Genomic DNA, 15,072 nt, shown 5'->3' with positions numbered 1-15,072 from the left:
TCGTAAACTCGTACTAGGGGGAGTTATCAGACAGACACCTCCAACTGGTTCTTTGGTTGTGGATATTCAACCCGACTGCCTGGCAGGTTCCTCGTGACGATACCAGCTCCAATGTAGATGAGCATGACGAGGTACTCGGGGATTGTACCGAAAATGACTCGCACCGCTAGACTGCCACCCTCAAGGCTGGAACTGGTGAATGCAGTCACGATAGCATAGATTACCCTGACTCCGATCAAAGGCATGGCGACAGTGATAGCGGAAAGAAGCTGTTTATGTTAGTGACTTGATGTCTATATATAACAAAATACTAACCTGTTTCTCTCCTCCCAGTCGGCGGCTGTGAGCAGCAGCCCCATATGAACACCAGATCAGAACGGCCACCAAAGTCCATCCTGTGGCAAACACAATCATCCCCACGCGAAGAAGTGTTTCATCTCCGCTACTTGCTGCGGCCAGTCCTATTCCACCTGCGACAACCATGTGCGTGATGAGGAAGCCCCAGAAGTTCAAGAAGGGAGGGAGAGAGCGGTGGATGGAGTGGTTTCTATGAGCGGTTAGCTCTGAAATAACTTTCCTAAGTCGGATACGTACGCTTCATGAAGCAGGCCCATAGCAGCCATCAGAAGAGGGGATAGCCCGATGCCATTGAGGATCGCGGCTGTTGGGTTGACTTCGTTGTGGTGAATAGCGTTAAGGGACATTGCGCTGCCGGCTATACGTAGACCACACATGGCAAGAACGTAAGCCCAGCCGAGTAGGCCATGTTTGCCGTGTACGACCAGACAGTAAAGCGTTGGAAGAGAGAAAAGAGCGTAGACCGCTAAGTTGGCTGCGTCAAGGTGTTCGGTTGCGGACATTCTTTCTGGTGTAGCGCTTAAGTAGATAGCTGATAAAGCGAAGGATTCAACAGTAGGGTATATTGAGAAAAAGAGATGAATTCGAGAGTTGTATATGCAAAAGTCAAGCAAAGTGCCCTACCGTGCTTTATAGCTACAACAGTTTTGCTGGATATGTCTCGTGCAAAATAGCCCTATACCGATTAAGCATCGAAACCGAAACCGAGGAGGCGCAGAAGAACAGCCACGTTTTAGTGGTCCCAGTGATCATCGCTGGCTGGGGCCAAAACGGTATCCACATACATGCCGCTTGAAGTACTAGTCAGACTATGAAGTATGAAGAGTCGAGGAAGAGCAATACCTTCTTTCTGTTGTCGTTGGGCTGACTAGCTGGCTGATCTTCAAGTAATATGAGGATTGAGCAATGATACTGCTAGATTGGTTTGTAACATGCTGTGATGACGGAAAATAGCAATATCGTTCAGAGGCCACCCTTTAGTTGAAGGGGGAAAGTGTGCACAGCAAATTTATGGCAAGGCTGAAATTTGAAAAAGATGGTCAATGTGTTGATGTGTACAGAGTAAACTATGAAGATATTGTGTGACGGTCGCAACCTCGAGTGCATGCCTTGATGCCTTGCACATTGTGGCCTTATGGCCTTATAGCCTTATCGCCTTGCAGCCTTCCGCCTGAACTCCGCACGTGGCGGCCCCAGCCGCGGGTTCCGTTGCGGCCTCGTTCTTCCCCGCACAATCTGGCCGTTTTCCACCGGCAATAACTCCATACAATCACACTCTCCCCACTACCCCGGATCCTATCTATTACAGCCTGAAAATCTCCATCTTTTGCTCCCTCGCTTGTGAAGTACCCTGCAGGCATTGCTTTGATTGCTACATGCAGAAAGCTTCCAGAAGATCGACTCCTCGGTCGCGAATATCCAAGGCTTGCGACCGTTGTCGTCGACAGAAGCTCAAGGTAGACTCCGAGTTGGAGATATGCAGCCGTGGGCGATGCTAATTGATTTTAGTGTGATTCAGTTCGTCCATGTGTTTTATGCACCCGTGCTGGCCACAAATGCGAGACAACTACAGTATCACGTCGTCGCGTGTCCGAATATCAGACACCGGCCACCCCTACAACGGTTTCCGCCGAATCTGAGACACCGCCGGTCTTGCCGCGCAGAGCGGCTGAGGACCATCAACAATATGCCACTGCCACTTCGGCGATTGGTTTCGCCAGACAGGTTTATAATGAAGAGGAGACAGGACGGACCTTGACTGAAGCTACGGTGCCGGGTGATGTTGGCATGGCGGGTACCGATAACTCCCTCTGGGGTTTGAAAGAGACACCCATGCCCCCAGAGACGGTGATGCTCGCATTAATCGATGCTTACTTTGACCGGATGCAATGGTTCATCCTGGTACTCCACGAGCCGTCTTTTAGAGAAATGGCTCTGCCAGTCATTTCGCAACAGCAGTGGAAACGCCAGGATCTTGGTGCCGTCATGACTGTGCTGGCTGTCGCTGTCATCAGCTTACAGTCTGTCATTCCAGACACGCATTGGCCGGGTCATAACCTCCTGCGCAGGTACTCAATCGATGCCGAGGATTTGCTGAACAAATTTCTGACAGAAATCCGTTCCCGCGTGCTTGACATTTTGGAGGACCGCCGCCTTGAAGGGGTACAAGTCTGTCTTCTGCTCTGTTGCTATTACATGTTTCACAGCTCCCCAAATATGGCCTGGACTACGTGCGGCATGGCCTTTCGAGCTGCATATGCCCTCAACCTTCAAGAAACGAGTACGTTATCGCAACCGTCTGTCGACAGCGAGACGCGCTCTCGCTGTTGGAACCAGATCATCATCTCGGATACATTCTGCTCCATTCTATACGGACGTCCCGCTGCTCTGCCGTCTGCAAATGTCCGTCACCTCCAGCTCGTCGACGACCTGTCCATCGACCACTCATTATTAGAGAATCTCTCGGTCTTTGATAGCGACGGACTGACGTCACGCGCCCCATTTCACATCTTGAAGACAGATGTGTATGCGATTGCTCGAGAAATTCTCATTCGATTCCGTCGGCTTGACCTGACATCCGGAGTAGAAGAACAGAACCTGGAAGCTATCATCCGGATTACCGAGGAGTCCAACGCTCTGCTCGCGGACTGGTGGAAAGCAGTGCCGAAACTGTATGACTTTGAGTACTGGAAAGCAAATGGCCGCTGGGATATGGTTGAAGGCCAGCTCCACACACTTCCCCCTGAAGCAAGGCAGCAAGTGGAGACAATCTATTTACAGGCTGCCGTTCTCCAGTTGACATACGATGGAATGGTCATCCAAGCAAATAGACCGCTATTGGAGCGAAGAATCAACAGGCTCACATCTTCGCGGGCAATCATGGATGCGATGCATAGGGCGCTAGACCGAGCCACGGCGGCTGCTCTCCGCATATCTCGTGTTCCCGTTCACAAGCTGAAAAATCATTTCGCTATCGCAGTGGTATCCATGCAACAATTCACTGCTGGTGTGATACTCTGCATCCCCCCGACCGTGAAGCCTTTAACTGCCACCGCTCATGAGGCAAAGGATGGGGTGGTAAGGATAATCCGCGCCAGCCGAGGTCTCAAGAGCCACGATCGAATCGCAAGGCAAACGGAACAGCTTCTGACGGAGCTACTGAAAGTTACCACGCAACGCGAGATCACACATGCCTTGGCCGATAATCTCGACACCAATCCCCCGCCTGACTCACGGTTAACCAGCTCTGTAGTTGCCGGCGCTTCGAATGAATCCTTGAGTGCAGGACGCTCCAGGACAGCCCCTGGCGCTGCAGCGCAGGCAGTTGTAGATCCCGTCCAAGGAACCTGGGATGCAGAATTTCATACCCTCCCTGCTGTAATGGGACCTTATGATTTCCTACCTGCTCAAGCCTTTCAGCAGCTGGACGATGCATTTGGAGCATTTGGAGAGTGTAAGGTCCCTTGCTCACCCGTGACACAAATTCGGATCGTGACTGACCTCATGCATAGCGATGTTCAACTTGGTTCCTGATGACCAAAACAGTACCTGGAACTGGGGTCGAACAATTCCCTAGCCACCGGAGCTGGAGGGGTCAATATGCTAAGCACAGCCTTGTAGCTCGCTGAATTGCCCTGGGGTCAAACAGAAGCCTATAGAGTGAAATGGACGGGCAAGCGCGGTGATAGTTCAGCTGCTATTTAGTATGCCAAGGTGTAGCCTTGCAGAATGTCTCACAGCCACAGTAACAGCAATCGCCATGGAGGGTGGTTCATTATGTGGTAACTATGTGAAAAGCCGCCGGATGATCGGGGGTCCGGGTTCCGATGGGGCCTGTTCCGGTGGCTATCTTTCCGGTGGAGATAACGGCGGTGACCCCAAATCTCCTGAGCCCGGATTGCTCGGAATCCACATCATCATTCATTTCTCCCACAACAGATACTCGACTACTTGTAAATTTACCCAGACAATGTCGCTCGACCATGTCGTTAATGATAGTTCCCAGGGGAATTATCAGTCTCGGAGATATACATGGCTGCTGTTCTGTGTGTCGAGCTCTTTGCCGTGATTTAATAGTAGCCACTTTTAGATTTCCCAAAAGCTGGGACGGGGAAGTCGAGAAGCCCAGTCTAGACTAGGCTAGGCACCTGGCAGGTTGATCTTCCCGTTCTCCACTAGATTGACAAATCATAAATCATCCATCCTTCGAAGCTCCGCGGCGTTGAGCTGGTGAGAATGTGGTTCACGTGGGGAAGACCCCATTGCCGCCGGCAAAGGATGTCCGGTGGCTCAATCGTGGTCATGCCAGGATGCGATTGTTATTTCATATTTCATTCTTTCATCCGCCGACGGGGCTATCTGGACCGCAATTTCTTGGTCAAGATCCAGTGGAGCAATCCATGAAATAACATCCGACATGAATAGGAGCCCCCGATCTCAGGTCTGTAGTCGTGTGACACAACGGCCGCTACTCGCTTGCCTTGCATGTCGGAGCTCAAAGGTGCGATGTGAACTGCCACAAGGAGCGAGTGTCTGTCGCAGATGCAACACGAGAGGCTTGAAATGTGTCTATACAAAAGCACGAAGGTATTACTCATTCATCTTTCCGTGTATAGTGCTAGCCAAGAGTCACTCAATGCTCGTGCATACTACGGAGAATGACGGAGCTAGAGGATGAGTTCTGATAGTTGTATATTATAGGGCGCTCAGAAGGCCGTCAAATAGTCCAAACACGACATCCTCCCCTGACACTAATAGCTCATCATCGCCATGCTCGGACTATAGTTGGACCCATGCTGGTATTTCCATTCCCAACATAGATAGTCCGATTAGTTCGGACGAAGGTGGGAATAATGGCTTTTATGACGGGGGTAGGTAACACCCCATGCTATATGTTGCAGCACTTACTCACAGTCCTTCTAGATCCCCTTTCCCGATTATTGGTCTCTGGGAGCCACGCAATATCAGACCAACCACATATCGCCATTAAGCCCCATGTTTTATCTACTTACCCTCTTGACAATCTTGTCTCTGAAATTGAGGGACTCCTTGAGCAACCAGTCTGCCATTTAACCCCAAGCAAGCAAGATAACACAACGCCTGACCGGATCTTTCAAACTCGCCTCCGAGTGGTCTCCGCTGAGGACAAGGAGTATCTGCTGAAGAAAGGAGCTCTGCAGCTATTACCACACGCCGTGCGTAACGAGCTATTGGCGTCTTACGTTAAATATGTCCATCCGCTCTTGCCAATTCTTGATCTTCCGGACTTTTTATCCAAATTCATACTTGGCAATGATGCTCAATTCGAGTCACCACTATTATACCAAGCTGTCATGTTTGCTGGCAGTATATTTGCTCCCCGAGACGCCACAGACGAAGCAGAGCAGCTAACGGGAGCCTTGTTTGAACGCACCAAGGTCAGTAGTGCTCACAACAAATTATAGCCTAACTTTACTGAGCCATCGTAGATTCTATACGAGTTCGAATCCGAAGCATGTGCCTACACCCAAATCCAAGCTCTCTTACTGATGACTCTGTGGAATGGAGATATGTCATGCCACAAAGGCCCGTCTTACTGGCTTGACGTCGCTTTCTCCACCGCCGAACGGATCGGTCTACTCCATGATGAAAATTGGCCATGCGATAGCCAATCCTTCAAATCCAATATGTGGTGTTGCCTCTACGTCCGCGATCGAACTATCTCGCTTGGGTCCCGCCGGCCCCCACGGATGCCAGTCAACAAATACCCGGACTCTATTCTCAATCGCATGAGTGATACGCCCCACAAATATGACGAAGCCATCCTTAAGAGCCTAGGGAATGCTTCTGTGATGCTCACCAGCACTAGTCAAGGACAATCACTCATGCTCTTCAAGGAGCTAGTTAGACTCTCGTACTGTGTCGGAGCAATATTAGAGTATCTATACGAAGGGGCCTGGATTCCAATACCAACACGCCGCAGCAGCCTCTACTCACTCGCCCCTAAATGCAGTATCTCACCATCTATCCGACCCAGTTGTGAGAAACTACTTCACTCGTGGATCCAGTTCCTTTCTCTCAGCGCCATCTACCATCCGCCAACCGTGCCTCTTGATGTGGAAGGACAGTCAGCCGAAACGGTCTTTCTCGTCCACAAAGCCTTCCTGTACCTGCTATATCTAGCCTCCATGGCAGTAATATACCGCACCGGAACCCAAAGTCAGCAATCTGGTAGTGCGCCTCCTAACATGGAAGGTCTACGGGCAACGACGTCTCAGATTAGAAAGGTTCTTGCTGAGCTGCAGGATATGGGACTACTTCAGTTCCTTCCAGGGGCGTCAGTCACTATACTCATGTTCGCTGTTGAGGCTAGTCTCTTGGATCTCCAGGGCTCGGATACTATGGTTCGGAGGCAGGCAATGTTGAATTTGTATGCTTGTGAGGAGGCTGCATTGCACTTGATGCAGGCTTATCCGACGGCTGAGATGGCGGTGTTGAAGACGAGAACAGCTCGTGCAAACCTTCTGGGGTTAGTTGAGACGTGAAGAGCAGTTATGGACCAGAGCTTCTATTGGCAGTGGGATTCTCTTTATGATGCTATGTTTTATGAGCGAGTGGCAATTTTTTTCAATGGTGATCGTACACTATACTACTTCAGCAGAAGCATAAAAACGTACAATGTGACCAAGAACCCAGATACAAGTAAACAAGTCACTAGACGGAGGACAAACATTCTTTAGACACTCTTGTAGGGGATGATAGCCCCCGAGATATCTCGGTACGACCATCACATACTCGAAAGCAAGGCTATCGGTAATCATGTTGCCTTGTCAATATGTAGGACCGTTAAGTCCGCGGAGATAAATCACGTGCACCCAGCTTATTCCCAGCGGGGTGAATCCAACTCCCATCGCCATGGACTTAACCAACTTCATGACATTCCAGCCCGTATACTCAGTCACTATGGATACCAATGGTATCACAAAGCCCACTTCCACCACTAGACCATCGCACCAACCGAAACGGCGCCACCGGATCCCTTTATCATGTGATCCCTGCCGGTCTAGGAAGTGTGTAGATCCATCAACCTCACTATACACAAGATAACTGCTGACGAATCTAGACTAAAGTGTAATCGCGAGAAACCATGCCAGAACTGTATTGCCCGGAATGAAAAGTCATCCTGCAGGTTCAGAGGTCCCAACAATGGATCCACCCCTGCAGCTCGTCGGGATGGCGGGGATGAAATGATGCACCGGATTGACCATTTGGAGGATCTGGTTAAGAGGCTCATTGCTGAGCGTCAGGTTGGGGCTTCTGAGAATGTACCTCATACACCGGAGAGCGCTAAGCTCGATGATAACAATGCTGTGGGAAATGTACAATCGAATGCTTCGGAGGTCGCATGTGCTGGGACGACGATGATTGATGGCACTCGCTCGGTCTATCGAGGGGGTGATGAGTGGTATGATGTTTTAGAAGAGGTATGTACTTCAATCTGCTTGTGGGCCTTTGCTTGTTGTCTTCCCACGCTTGTCCGTCTGGAGCCTGCTCTTTGCTACACTACGTCTCCCTTCTCACTTTGGTGCACAGCAATCGTTGGCTTAAGTCGTTTTGCCGAATTTTAAAGGCACCCCCAGCTGATGACTACAGATAAACGCACTTAAGCAAACGTGGGCCGAGAATCATGATGGAACAGCCGATGAGGCCGGGTCCACACCCTCCCATATTGCCGACGGCTCGAGCTTGCTCTTTGGTCAGGTCAAGCCACTGGAACGAATAGAGATAATCTCAACGTTGCCACCAAAGCATCAGGTCGATAAACTTGTGGCTCAATTCTTTGACACAGAGAAGTTCAGGATATCTGTTCCTCGTGAGTGTCCTCATCCAATGACTGTCATACAAGGTAGCTGACCATGTGAAGCAATCCTAAACAAACCGACATTCATGCGCGAGGTAACATTCTCTTACCTTTCTATGAGACCGCATATTAACATACTGCTAGTATAATAAGCACTGGAGAGACCCATCTAGCACAAACTTCATTTGGCTCGGCCTTCTCTTCTCCATCCTTGGCCTCACAATGCTGTCTTTTCACCAATTCGGGGAACCGCCAGAATACGAAGGCGTCTCGGAGTCTCTCTTTCAACTGTATCGCATCCGTACAGCACAGTGCTTGCTCAGTGGCGACATTGCCAAGTGCTTTCCTTACACTATCGAAACCCTGCGGTTCAATGCGACAGCTGAGCTCAACAGGAAAGACGACAACCGTCGCGGCCTATGGATTATGACAGGAGTCATTGTCCGAGCCGCGATAAACATGGGCTATCATCGTGACCCTTCTCACTTGCCATCCATTTCACCCCTGCAGGCAGAATATCGACGTCGGGTCTGGTTATCAGTGATCAGCATGGACGATATGGCTTCGTTCCTCGGTGGCTTTCCCCGAATGGGCTCGACAGTATTTTCAGACACAATGGAGCCACGCAACCTACACGACTGGGAGTTACCGGAAGATACTACGACTCTCCCGCCATCCAGGCCTCTGGAAGAGCCTACCGCAGCAACTTATATAATAGTGAAGACGCGTCTGTTCCGTGCCATTGGACGCGTTGCAGATTTGAACAACACTCCAACCCTTGTTTCTTATGACACCGTTTGCGAAATCGACCAAGCACTCTATGACGCATATGATAGGTTTCCTCCACACCTGCACGTACACAAGAAGGGCAACGCCATCTCATCAAAGACCACAACAAATATTGCTAGACTTAATCTCTGCTCAATGTATCACAGAGCTATGTGCACTCTTCATCGGAAGTTCATGGCCAAAGGCCGACTCGATAGCCGATTCAAGCTATCCCACGATCGATGCATATCCTCCGCGTTAGCCATTCTGGACTTTCAAGTGGCACTAGAGCCGTCGTGGTACAAGTCTTCACTAACGAGACAAGTGTTGACCCTAGCTGCGATGATTCTCTTGCTGGAGCTGGAGCTTGCGCGGCGGTCGAACCAACTAGATACATCTAGTAGCAAGCATGTACTGCAGATGCTGGAGAGATCTTGCGATCTGTGGAGTCATGCGAAGGACATCTACGAAGAAGCTGCAAGAGTGCATGATATCCTTGCGGGCATGATCTCAAGCTTCGGGCCTGAGCGTGCAACTACTTCACCTCAGACTGAGATCCGGCCAGCCTTTGACTTCCAAGAATTCAGTCCTTTAGTTCTGCCATTTGATAGCGTTGCGCACTCTCTTGACAAGGAGATGTCGGATGTGGATCTTGATTGGGTATGTACCTCTGTTACTTGGCTTGATTCATGCTGACCAGCACAGAGCACGTGGGATGCCTTCATCCAGGACACCGAGTTGCAGAACGGGCCCATCTATTGATCTTCTGCCTGTAGTATTTCAACCTCAACTGCTATTTTGTACTTATTAGTCACGGAAAAACTCCTCGATGATTCTATTTGGCGAATTGAGGAGGACAAGTCTCTCAGTCCCTTACTATCGCAGGGGTCAATATGGCGGCACAACGTCCAATTATGACGTGCCACTGCAGCTCAACAGCCATTGGCTGCATGCTTAGCGCTTACTATCATCTGAGACATAGGGCTAGACTATAGATAGATGCACCACAAACGACAATCCAAGTGGAGCTAAGTCCCCTTCTGGCTTCACGTGCATCAGTGCCCTTATCAGCATACCGCCACTTTCAGCTCCCTGCACTTTGTCAGACGAAGTGTGTCCTGGCAGCAAGGTGGAAAGTCTCTTTACCTGAGCCAATGTGGCCTCATATGCCATCATATCGGAATCCCATACAGTGATCGAGCCGCAAAAATAATGGCATTTCCTCGCGCAACTAACAGCGATTGGGGATCAATTGCACTGTCGTTATGTTTTCTCGTTCCGTTAACATGGAGAGCTCACGCCATTTACATCTTACCAAAGAGGTCGACACCTGGTTCTCAACGGTCCGTACAAATAGTAAGTCGACTTACCAGTCTAGGTTTGCAATATTCTGAGTTGTGTATCGCAGTTATTCGCAGCCGCAATTTGCATAATCCACTTAACATCAACGGGTGGCCTTTGGAACTACGCGCAATTCTACAATGACTCGGCTGCCCTGGATGCTTGCCTCTCGGCTGTCATAGTATCTGGTATTCTTGCTGTGTTGATTCTTGAACATAGTCGAGGTGTCGAATCGCACCTAATACCAGCATATCTTGCTGTTGCACTAGCACGAGATGTGTATGAGATGTGGAATGAGGAATGCCGAGCATCATCCGGCTGCAGGGCGGTAAAGCTCAGGTTGTGCTTGGAAGCACTATGGTTTGTCTCCTGTAATCGGCCTCGGGGGTGGAAAGAGTATCTAAAATCTCATGTGTCAACTTCAGAGGATGCGGCTGGAACATTTAGTCTTCTCTTCTTCAGCTGGATGACCCCGATGCTGAGGGAAGGCTATGTATCGGCGCTGTCTACTGCAAGCTTACCTGAGATTTACCACATGCTATTGTCAAGGGCTCTCCGTACGCGAGTCATAGAATCGTGGACATCAAGAAGTGAGAGTACTCACCTGCAACCTTATATCATGCTAATATTTACAAGCTGAGTCCCTCAAATGGGTCCTGCCTCTTACTTTGGCACGTTGTCTCAAATCGGCTCTGTTGTTGCCCATCATTCCTCGCCTCTTCGTCATTGTATTTCGTTACGCTCAACCGTTGATGATGGACGCTGTTATCCGCTTCGTCAAGGACACAACTGCCGACACAGATAGTGGCACTTATCTGATCGCTTCTTCCGCCACTATCTACGTGGGAATGATGGCCTCTACAGCGATTTACCAGCGTTACATTGATAGACTGCGCATTATGGTTAGAGGCGCCTTGATTGGCTTGATACACGATCAAGCGATGAAACTGCCTGGCAAGGAGGCGGAATCGGAGGCCACGACGCTAATGAGCTCAGACGTCGACAGTGTTGAGTCAATGGGAGAGATCCTTCATGATACATGGGCCTACCTTTTGGAGGTAGTTATCGGCACATTGCTGCTTGCTGCCCGGCTTGGATGGTTTGCGTTTCTTCCACTCGTTATTATATTTGGTATCGTCTCATCCTTTGAACTCCATCAACTTCGTACTAATGCACTACAGCGTGTTCGCGGATGAGTGCTTACGTTGCTAAGCACCTAGAACCCCGACAGAAGAAATGGAATGCTGCAACTCAGGAGCGCATTTCCACAACCACGAGTGTGCTCGGCGGCATCAAGAGCTTGAAGATGATGGGTATGGAAGATGCCGTGCAGTCTCGTATTCTGAAATTGCGAGCCAATGAACTTCGCATGTCTGAGCGTCAACGATGGATCTTGGTGGCGTACAATGCAAGCGGTATGTAGCCTTGTCTAATGCAAACCTGTAGTGGCGTCAAGCTAACACACCCAAGCAAATTTATTGGGAATCTTCGCGCCTGTATTAACGTTGGTTTTCTATGCCCTGTCATCTCGAAATGGAGGACTGCATGCCAATGACGTATTCACTTCTATTGCACTTCTTGCCATGGTCACGCATCCGGCCAACATGGTCATGACTTTGGTTCCTCGTGCTGTTGGGATAATGGAGAACTTTGCACGCATCGAGGCATACATTAGTCGGTCATCTGTTGTGGATTCCCGGCAGATCACGGTTACCGACAAGGCCAAGGATTTGGTGTCAGTGGATCACGTCTCCATTAGACATGCTTCAACAATGGATCACCCAATACTTCGAGATGTCTCCTTCAGCCTTGCTAGAGGGGAGCTAATCATCTGCACCGGTGCAGTTGGAAGTGGAAAGACGACATTGGTGATGGCTCTGCTTGGAGAATTACCCTCAACAGGGTCAATCTACCTAGCATCGAAGAAGATTGCATACTGTGCCCAGGCACCTTGGCTCCCTAGTGTTACTATCCGGGATGCTATACTTGGTGACTCTGATATTGACCAAAAGTGGTACAAGCAGGTCATCGATGCATGCTGCTTGGGCCCTGACTTGGATAGTCTTCCAGAAGGTGACTCGACAGTTATCGAGAATAACGGCATCAACTTGTCCGGGGGACAACGCCAGCGCATAGTACGTTCCTTTTCAGTCTACCAATGACCATTTGCTAATCAGATAAGGCCCTCGCACGCGCTGTATACTCGAGACATGATCTAGTCATCCTTGATGACCCCTTCAGTGCCCTCGACGAAACTGTTGCGGAGCACATCGCGGATAGGCTCCTTGGTCCGAAGGGCTTGCTTAAGAGAATAAATGCAGGTGTCTTTCTTATCAGTAATTCAGGTGAGTCCATCGCTATCTTTAGTAAGTTATCATTCTAATGTGCAATAGCGAAACTCTTCCCCCGGGCAGATAGACTGTTGGTTCTGCAAGGCTCGGAGGCATGTCTACGGGACCCTAGCAGCGTGCAGCAAGATAAACCCTCAGATATAACTATTTCCTCCACTGCAAGCGTCCAGAATATCCAATCTTCCGAGCTGCATGACAGGAAGACTCCTGTTCAAAAATGTCGAATGAATGACGCCGCCAATGACCTATCACGGAAGACAGGAGACATTGCTGTTTATGGTATACAATTCCTGATAAAAGGCGTTGAACTCGTACTTACACTTAGACAGTGTCCTATCTTCACGCTATTGGCCACAAGAACGCCTTGATGATGACAGCCTGTACCGCCACATATTCATTCTGCTTGACCTTCTCACAATTTGTCCTGAGATGGGCAACGGAGTCTTCCACTGGCGAACTTAATGTTTATATGGGTCTCTATGCCGCTATTTCATTCATTGCGTGGGCAGCTACCAGCGGAACAATGTGGTTGGTTACCCTGTCTGCCATCAACATTGGTTCACTAAGTGTAACATCGTGAAGGTTCACTCAGATGAAACTTGCAATCCGCTCAGGTGTGGTTCTACATTCCCAATTGCTTGAGCGGATACTCGGGTTAGCCTTCCCTTACCTCATACTGTGCTGGTGACCCAAGCTAACTTGACCTAGAGCACCTTTGTCCTATTTTGCGGAAACGCATATGGGCGTCACTCTGAATAGGTTCTCCCAAGACATTGCGATGGTCGATAAACAATTACCGTCCGCTCTGGCTAATCTAAATACCCGTAGGCTTGCAGTATCCTGCTTATTGGTTTATTACTAACCAGTCATATTCCAATTAGAGATCTTCAAGCTATTAATGCAGGTAGCCTTGATTGTGTATACACAGCCAGTGATGCTCGCCACGATACCACCATGTTACATACTCGTCTACCTTATCCAGAAGATCTACCTTCGGACGTCTCGGCAGTTACGCTTCCTCGATCTCGATGCAAGGTCGCGATTGTATACCAGCTTTCTAGACACAGTACGTTAATACTCCTTAACTTTCTCCACCCTTCCCTCCACCTAACATATCTTCCCAATAGACTAGCGGCGTACCTACAATCCGCGCTTTCGGCTGGCAAGTCAAATTCGCAACCGAAAATATCCAAGCACTAGATATGTCGCAAAAGCCATACTACCTGCTTCTCTGCTTACAGAGCTGGCTTAGAGTAGTTCTAGACTGTATAATGGCGGTCATTGCTATAGGTCTAATAACGCTTACTGTCGCATACCGAAACTCCACAGGGGCCGATATCGGATTAGCCTTGAACCTGATGATCGGAGCAAATACTACGCTTTTAAAATTGGTCCAGAACTGGACGTCCTTGGAGACATCTCTTGGGGCTATTTCCCGACTGAAGAGCGTGCAGGAATGTGTCCCGAGTGAAGATGAAGCTAGGGGTGCTATAGAGCCAGGTCCAGGATGGCCTTCGGCGGGAGATTTACACGTGGAGGATGTCACCGTGTCATACTCCCAGACGTCAGAGCCTGCACTGCGAGACGTGTGTCTGAGTTTTAAACCAGGACAGAAGCTCGTTGTCATGGGTCGGACTGGAAGGTTAGCACGACTATCTAGTCACCCCAGCGTTTCATACACGAGCTGACCTGTTCATTGGCTACAGTGGAAAAAGCACCCTCATGCTCTCCTTGCTCCGACTTCTAAAGACTAAGACTGGATCCATCAGTATTGACGATATCAACATTGCACATGTGCCTCTGCAAGTCCTCCGCCAACGCGGAATCATCGCCGTACCACAAGATGGCTTCAACATTCCCACTGCGAGTATTCGATTCAATCTCGATCCATATCACAGATATAAAGATGATGACATTATGCAAGCACTGAGAAGAACTCACCTTTGGCATAAGATCACCGCTTCTTCCACGGGTGGTGATAATATGCTGGATTCACCCATGTCAACCATCCTCCCTTTATCTGCGGGTCAGATGCAACTCTTCGCGCTTTGTCGGATGCTGCTCCGTGTGCGAGTGACTGCGTCAACCAAACCAGTTATTATACTTGATGAGGCTAGCTCGTCGCTGGATCTTGAGACGGAGGCTATTCTTGGGGATATCTTGCGCGAGGAGCTCAAGTATCATACGGTTATAATGATTGCTCATCGGGCGGAGGGGATTATGGATTCATTGAGGCCGGGGGTAGATGCTATCGCTACGATGAAGGATGGGAAGCTACAGGTGTGTCTGATGTAAGATCCTGGTAACTGGGTCCAAATTGGGAAAGCTAGCTATAATCGATTGATCGATGACCGATGCGTTTTATATCCTGCAGCTCTTAATCGTCCTCCTTGGTTTTGATAATGTCTTCTTATG

At 49.4% G+C, this 15,072-nt stretch overlaps 7 protein-coding genes across 7 annotated transcripts; 6 read left to right on the top strand and 1 right to left on the bottom strand.

The window, feature by feature from the left end:
* Positions 1-26: 26 nt before the first annotated feature.
* Positions 27-860, bottom strand: ASPBRDRAFT_30501 (uncharacterized protein; the record flags this gene model as incomplete). The annotated part of the gene is made up of 3 exons (XM_067622788.1): positions 27-269; positions 316-547; positions 595-860. 3 exons carry the CDS (start codon positions 858-860, stop codon positions 27-29), a joined length of 741 nt encoding a protein of 246 aa, XP_067479411.1.
* An 873-nt stretch (positions 861-1,733) lies between these two features.
* On the top strand, positions 1,734-3,934 carry ASPBRDRAFT_196272 (Zn(II)2Cys6 transcription factor; the record flags this gene model as incomplete). Its single annotated transcript, XM_067620974.1, has 3 exons — positions 1,734-1,814; positions 1,867-3,811; positions 3,870-3,934. 3 exons carry the CDS (start codon positions 1,734-1,736, stop codon positions 3,932-3,934), a joined length of 2,091 nt encoding a protein of 696 aa, XP_067479410.1.
* Positions 3,935-3,966: 32 nt separating this feature from the next.
* ASPBRDRAFT_589622 (uncharacterized protein) lies at positions 3,967-4,600 on the top strand. Its single transcript, XM_067627982.1, has one exon. The coding sequence runs from the start codon at positions 4,064-4,066 to the stop codon at positions 4,424-4,426; it is 363 nt and encodes a 120-aa protein (XP_067479409.1). The 5' UTR covers positions 3,967-4,063; the 3' UTR covers positions 4,427-4,600.
* A 102-nt stretch (positions 4,601-4,702) lies between these two features.
* Positions 4,703-7,028, top strand: ASPBRDRAFT_153230 (Zn(II)2Cys6 transcription factor). Its single transcript, XM_067619357.1, has 4 exons — positions 4,703-4,944; positions 5,059-5,228; positions 5,281-5,774; positions 5,826-7,028. Exons 1-4 carry the CDS (start codon positions 4,775-4,777, stop codon positions 6,879-6,881), a joined length of 1,890 nt encoding a protein of 629 aa, XP_067479408.1. The 5' UTR covers positions 4,703-4,774; the 3' UTR covers positions 6,882-7,028.
* A 242-nt stretch (positions 7,029-7,270) lies between these two features.
* ASPBRDRAFT_589501 (Zn(II)2Cys6 transcription factor) lies at positions 7,271-9,952 on the top strand. The gene is made up of 6 exons (XM_067627978.1): positions 7,271-7,406; positions 7,460-7,820; positions 7,990-8,209; positions 8,261-8,292; positions 8,342-9,625; positions 9,671-9,952. Exons 1-6 carry the CDS (start codon positions 7,300-7,302, stop codon positions 9,725-9,727), a joined length of 2,061 nt encoding a protein of 686 aa, XP_067479407.1. The 5' UTR covers positions 7,271-7,299; the 3' UTR covers positions 9,728-9,952.
* Positions 9,920-11,222, top strand: ASPBRDRAFT_589576 (uncharacterized protein). Its single transcript, XM_067627980.1, has 2 exons — positions 9,920-10,321; positions 10,374-11,222. Exons 1-2 carry the CDS (start codon positions 10,178-10,180, stop codon positions 10,944-10,946), a joined length of 717 nt encoding a protein of 238 aa, XP_067479406.1. The 5' UTR covers positions 9,920-10,177; the 3' UTR covers positions 10,947-11,222.
* Positions 11,062-14,952, top strand: ASPBRDRAFT_196270 (uncharacterized protein; the record flags this gene model as incomplete). The annotated part of the gene is made up of 11 exons (XM_067620973.1): positions 11,062-11,437; positions 11,488-11,721; positions 11,777-12,441; positions 12,489-12,651; positions 12,700-12,936; positions 12,987-13,185; positions 13,240-13,311; positions 13,366-13,481; positions 13,539-13,723; positions 13,785-14,299; positions 14,364-14,952. The coding sequence occupies 11 exons, from the start codon at positions 11,062-11,064 to the stop codon at positions 14,950-14,952; spliced, it is 3,351 nt and encodes a 1,116-aa protein (XP_067479405.1).
* Between the last annotated feature and the right edge of the window lie 120 nt (positions 14,953-15,072).

The sequence above is a fragment of the Aspergillus brasiliensis genome (assembly GCF_001889945.1).
Source record: "Aspergillus brasiliensis CBS 101740 unplaced genomic scaffold ASPBRscaffold_6, whole genome shotgun sequence".
NCBI lineage: Eukaryota > Fungi > Ascomycota > Eurotiomycetes > Eurotiales > Aspergillaceae > Aspergillus > Aspergillus brasiliensis.
Note: the sequence above shows the minus strand (reverse complement) of the source record. Positions and strands in the feature narration are given on the sequence as shown.

Bases quoted from the DNA above. Each gene is read 5' to 3' on its own strand.
- ASPBRDRAFT_589622 (XM_067627982.1), top strand. From the start codon at position 4,064: ATGCCAAGGTGTAGCCTTGCAGAATGTCTCACAGCCACAGTAACAGCA.
- ASPBRDRAFT_153230 (XM_067619357.1), top strand. From the start codon at position 4,775: ATGAATAGGAGCCCCCGATCTCAGGTCTGTAGTCGTGTGACACAACGG. The intron at 5,229-5,280 runs GTAGGTAACACC...CAGTCCTTCTAG, and splicing joins TAATGGCTTTTATGACGGGG to ATCCCCTTTCCCGATTATTG. The intron at 5,775-5,825 runs GTCAGTAGTGCT...GAGCCATCGTAG, and splicing joins CCTTGTTTGAACGCACCAAG to ATTCTATACGAGTTCGAATC.
- ASPBRDRAFT_589501 (XM_067627978.1), top strand. From the start codon at position 7,300: ATGGATACCAATGGTATCACAAAGCCCACTTCCACCACTAGACCATCG. The intron at 7,821-7,989 runs GTATGTACTTCA...TGATGACTACAG, and splicing joins GGTATGATGTTTTAGAAGAG to ATAAACGCACTTAAGCAAAC. The intron at 9,626-9,670 runs GTATGTACCTCT...TGACCAGCACAG, and splicing joins CGGATGTGGATCTTGATTGG to AGCACGTGGGATGCCTTCAT.
- ASPBRDRAFT_589576 (XM_067627980.1), top strand. From the start codon at position 10,178: ATGGCATTTCCTCGCGCAACTAACAGCGATTGGGGATCAATTGCACTG. The intron at 10,322-10,373 runs GTAAGTCGACTT...TGTGTATCGCAG, and splicing joins CTCAACGGTCCGTACAAATA to TTATTCGCAGCCGCAATTTG.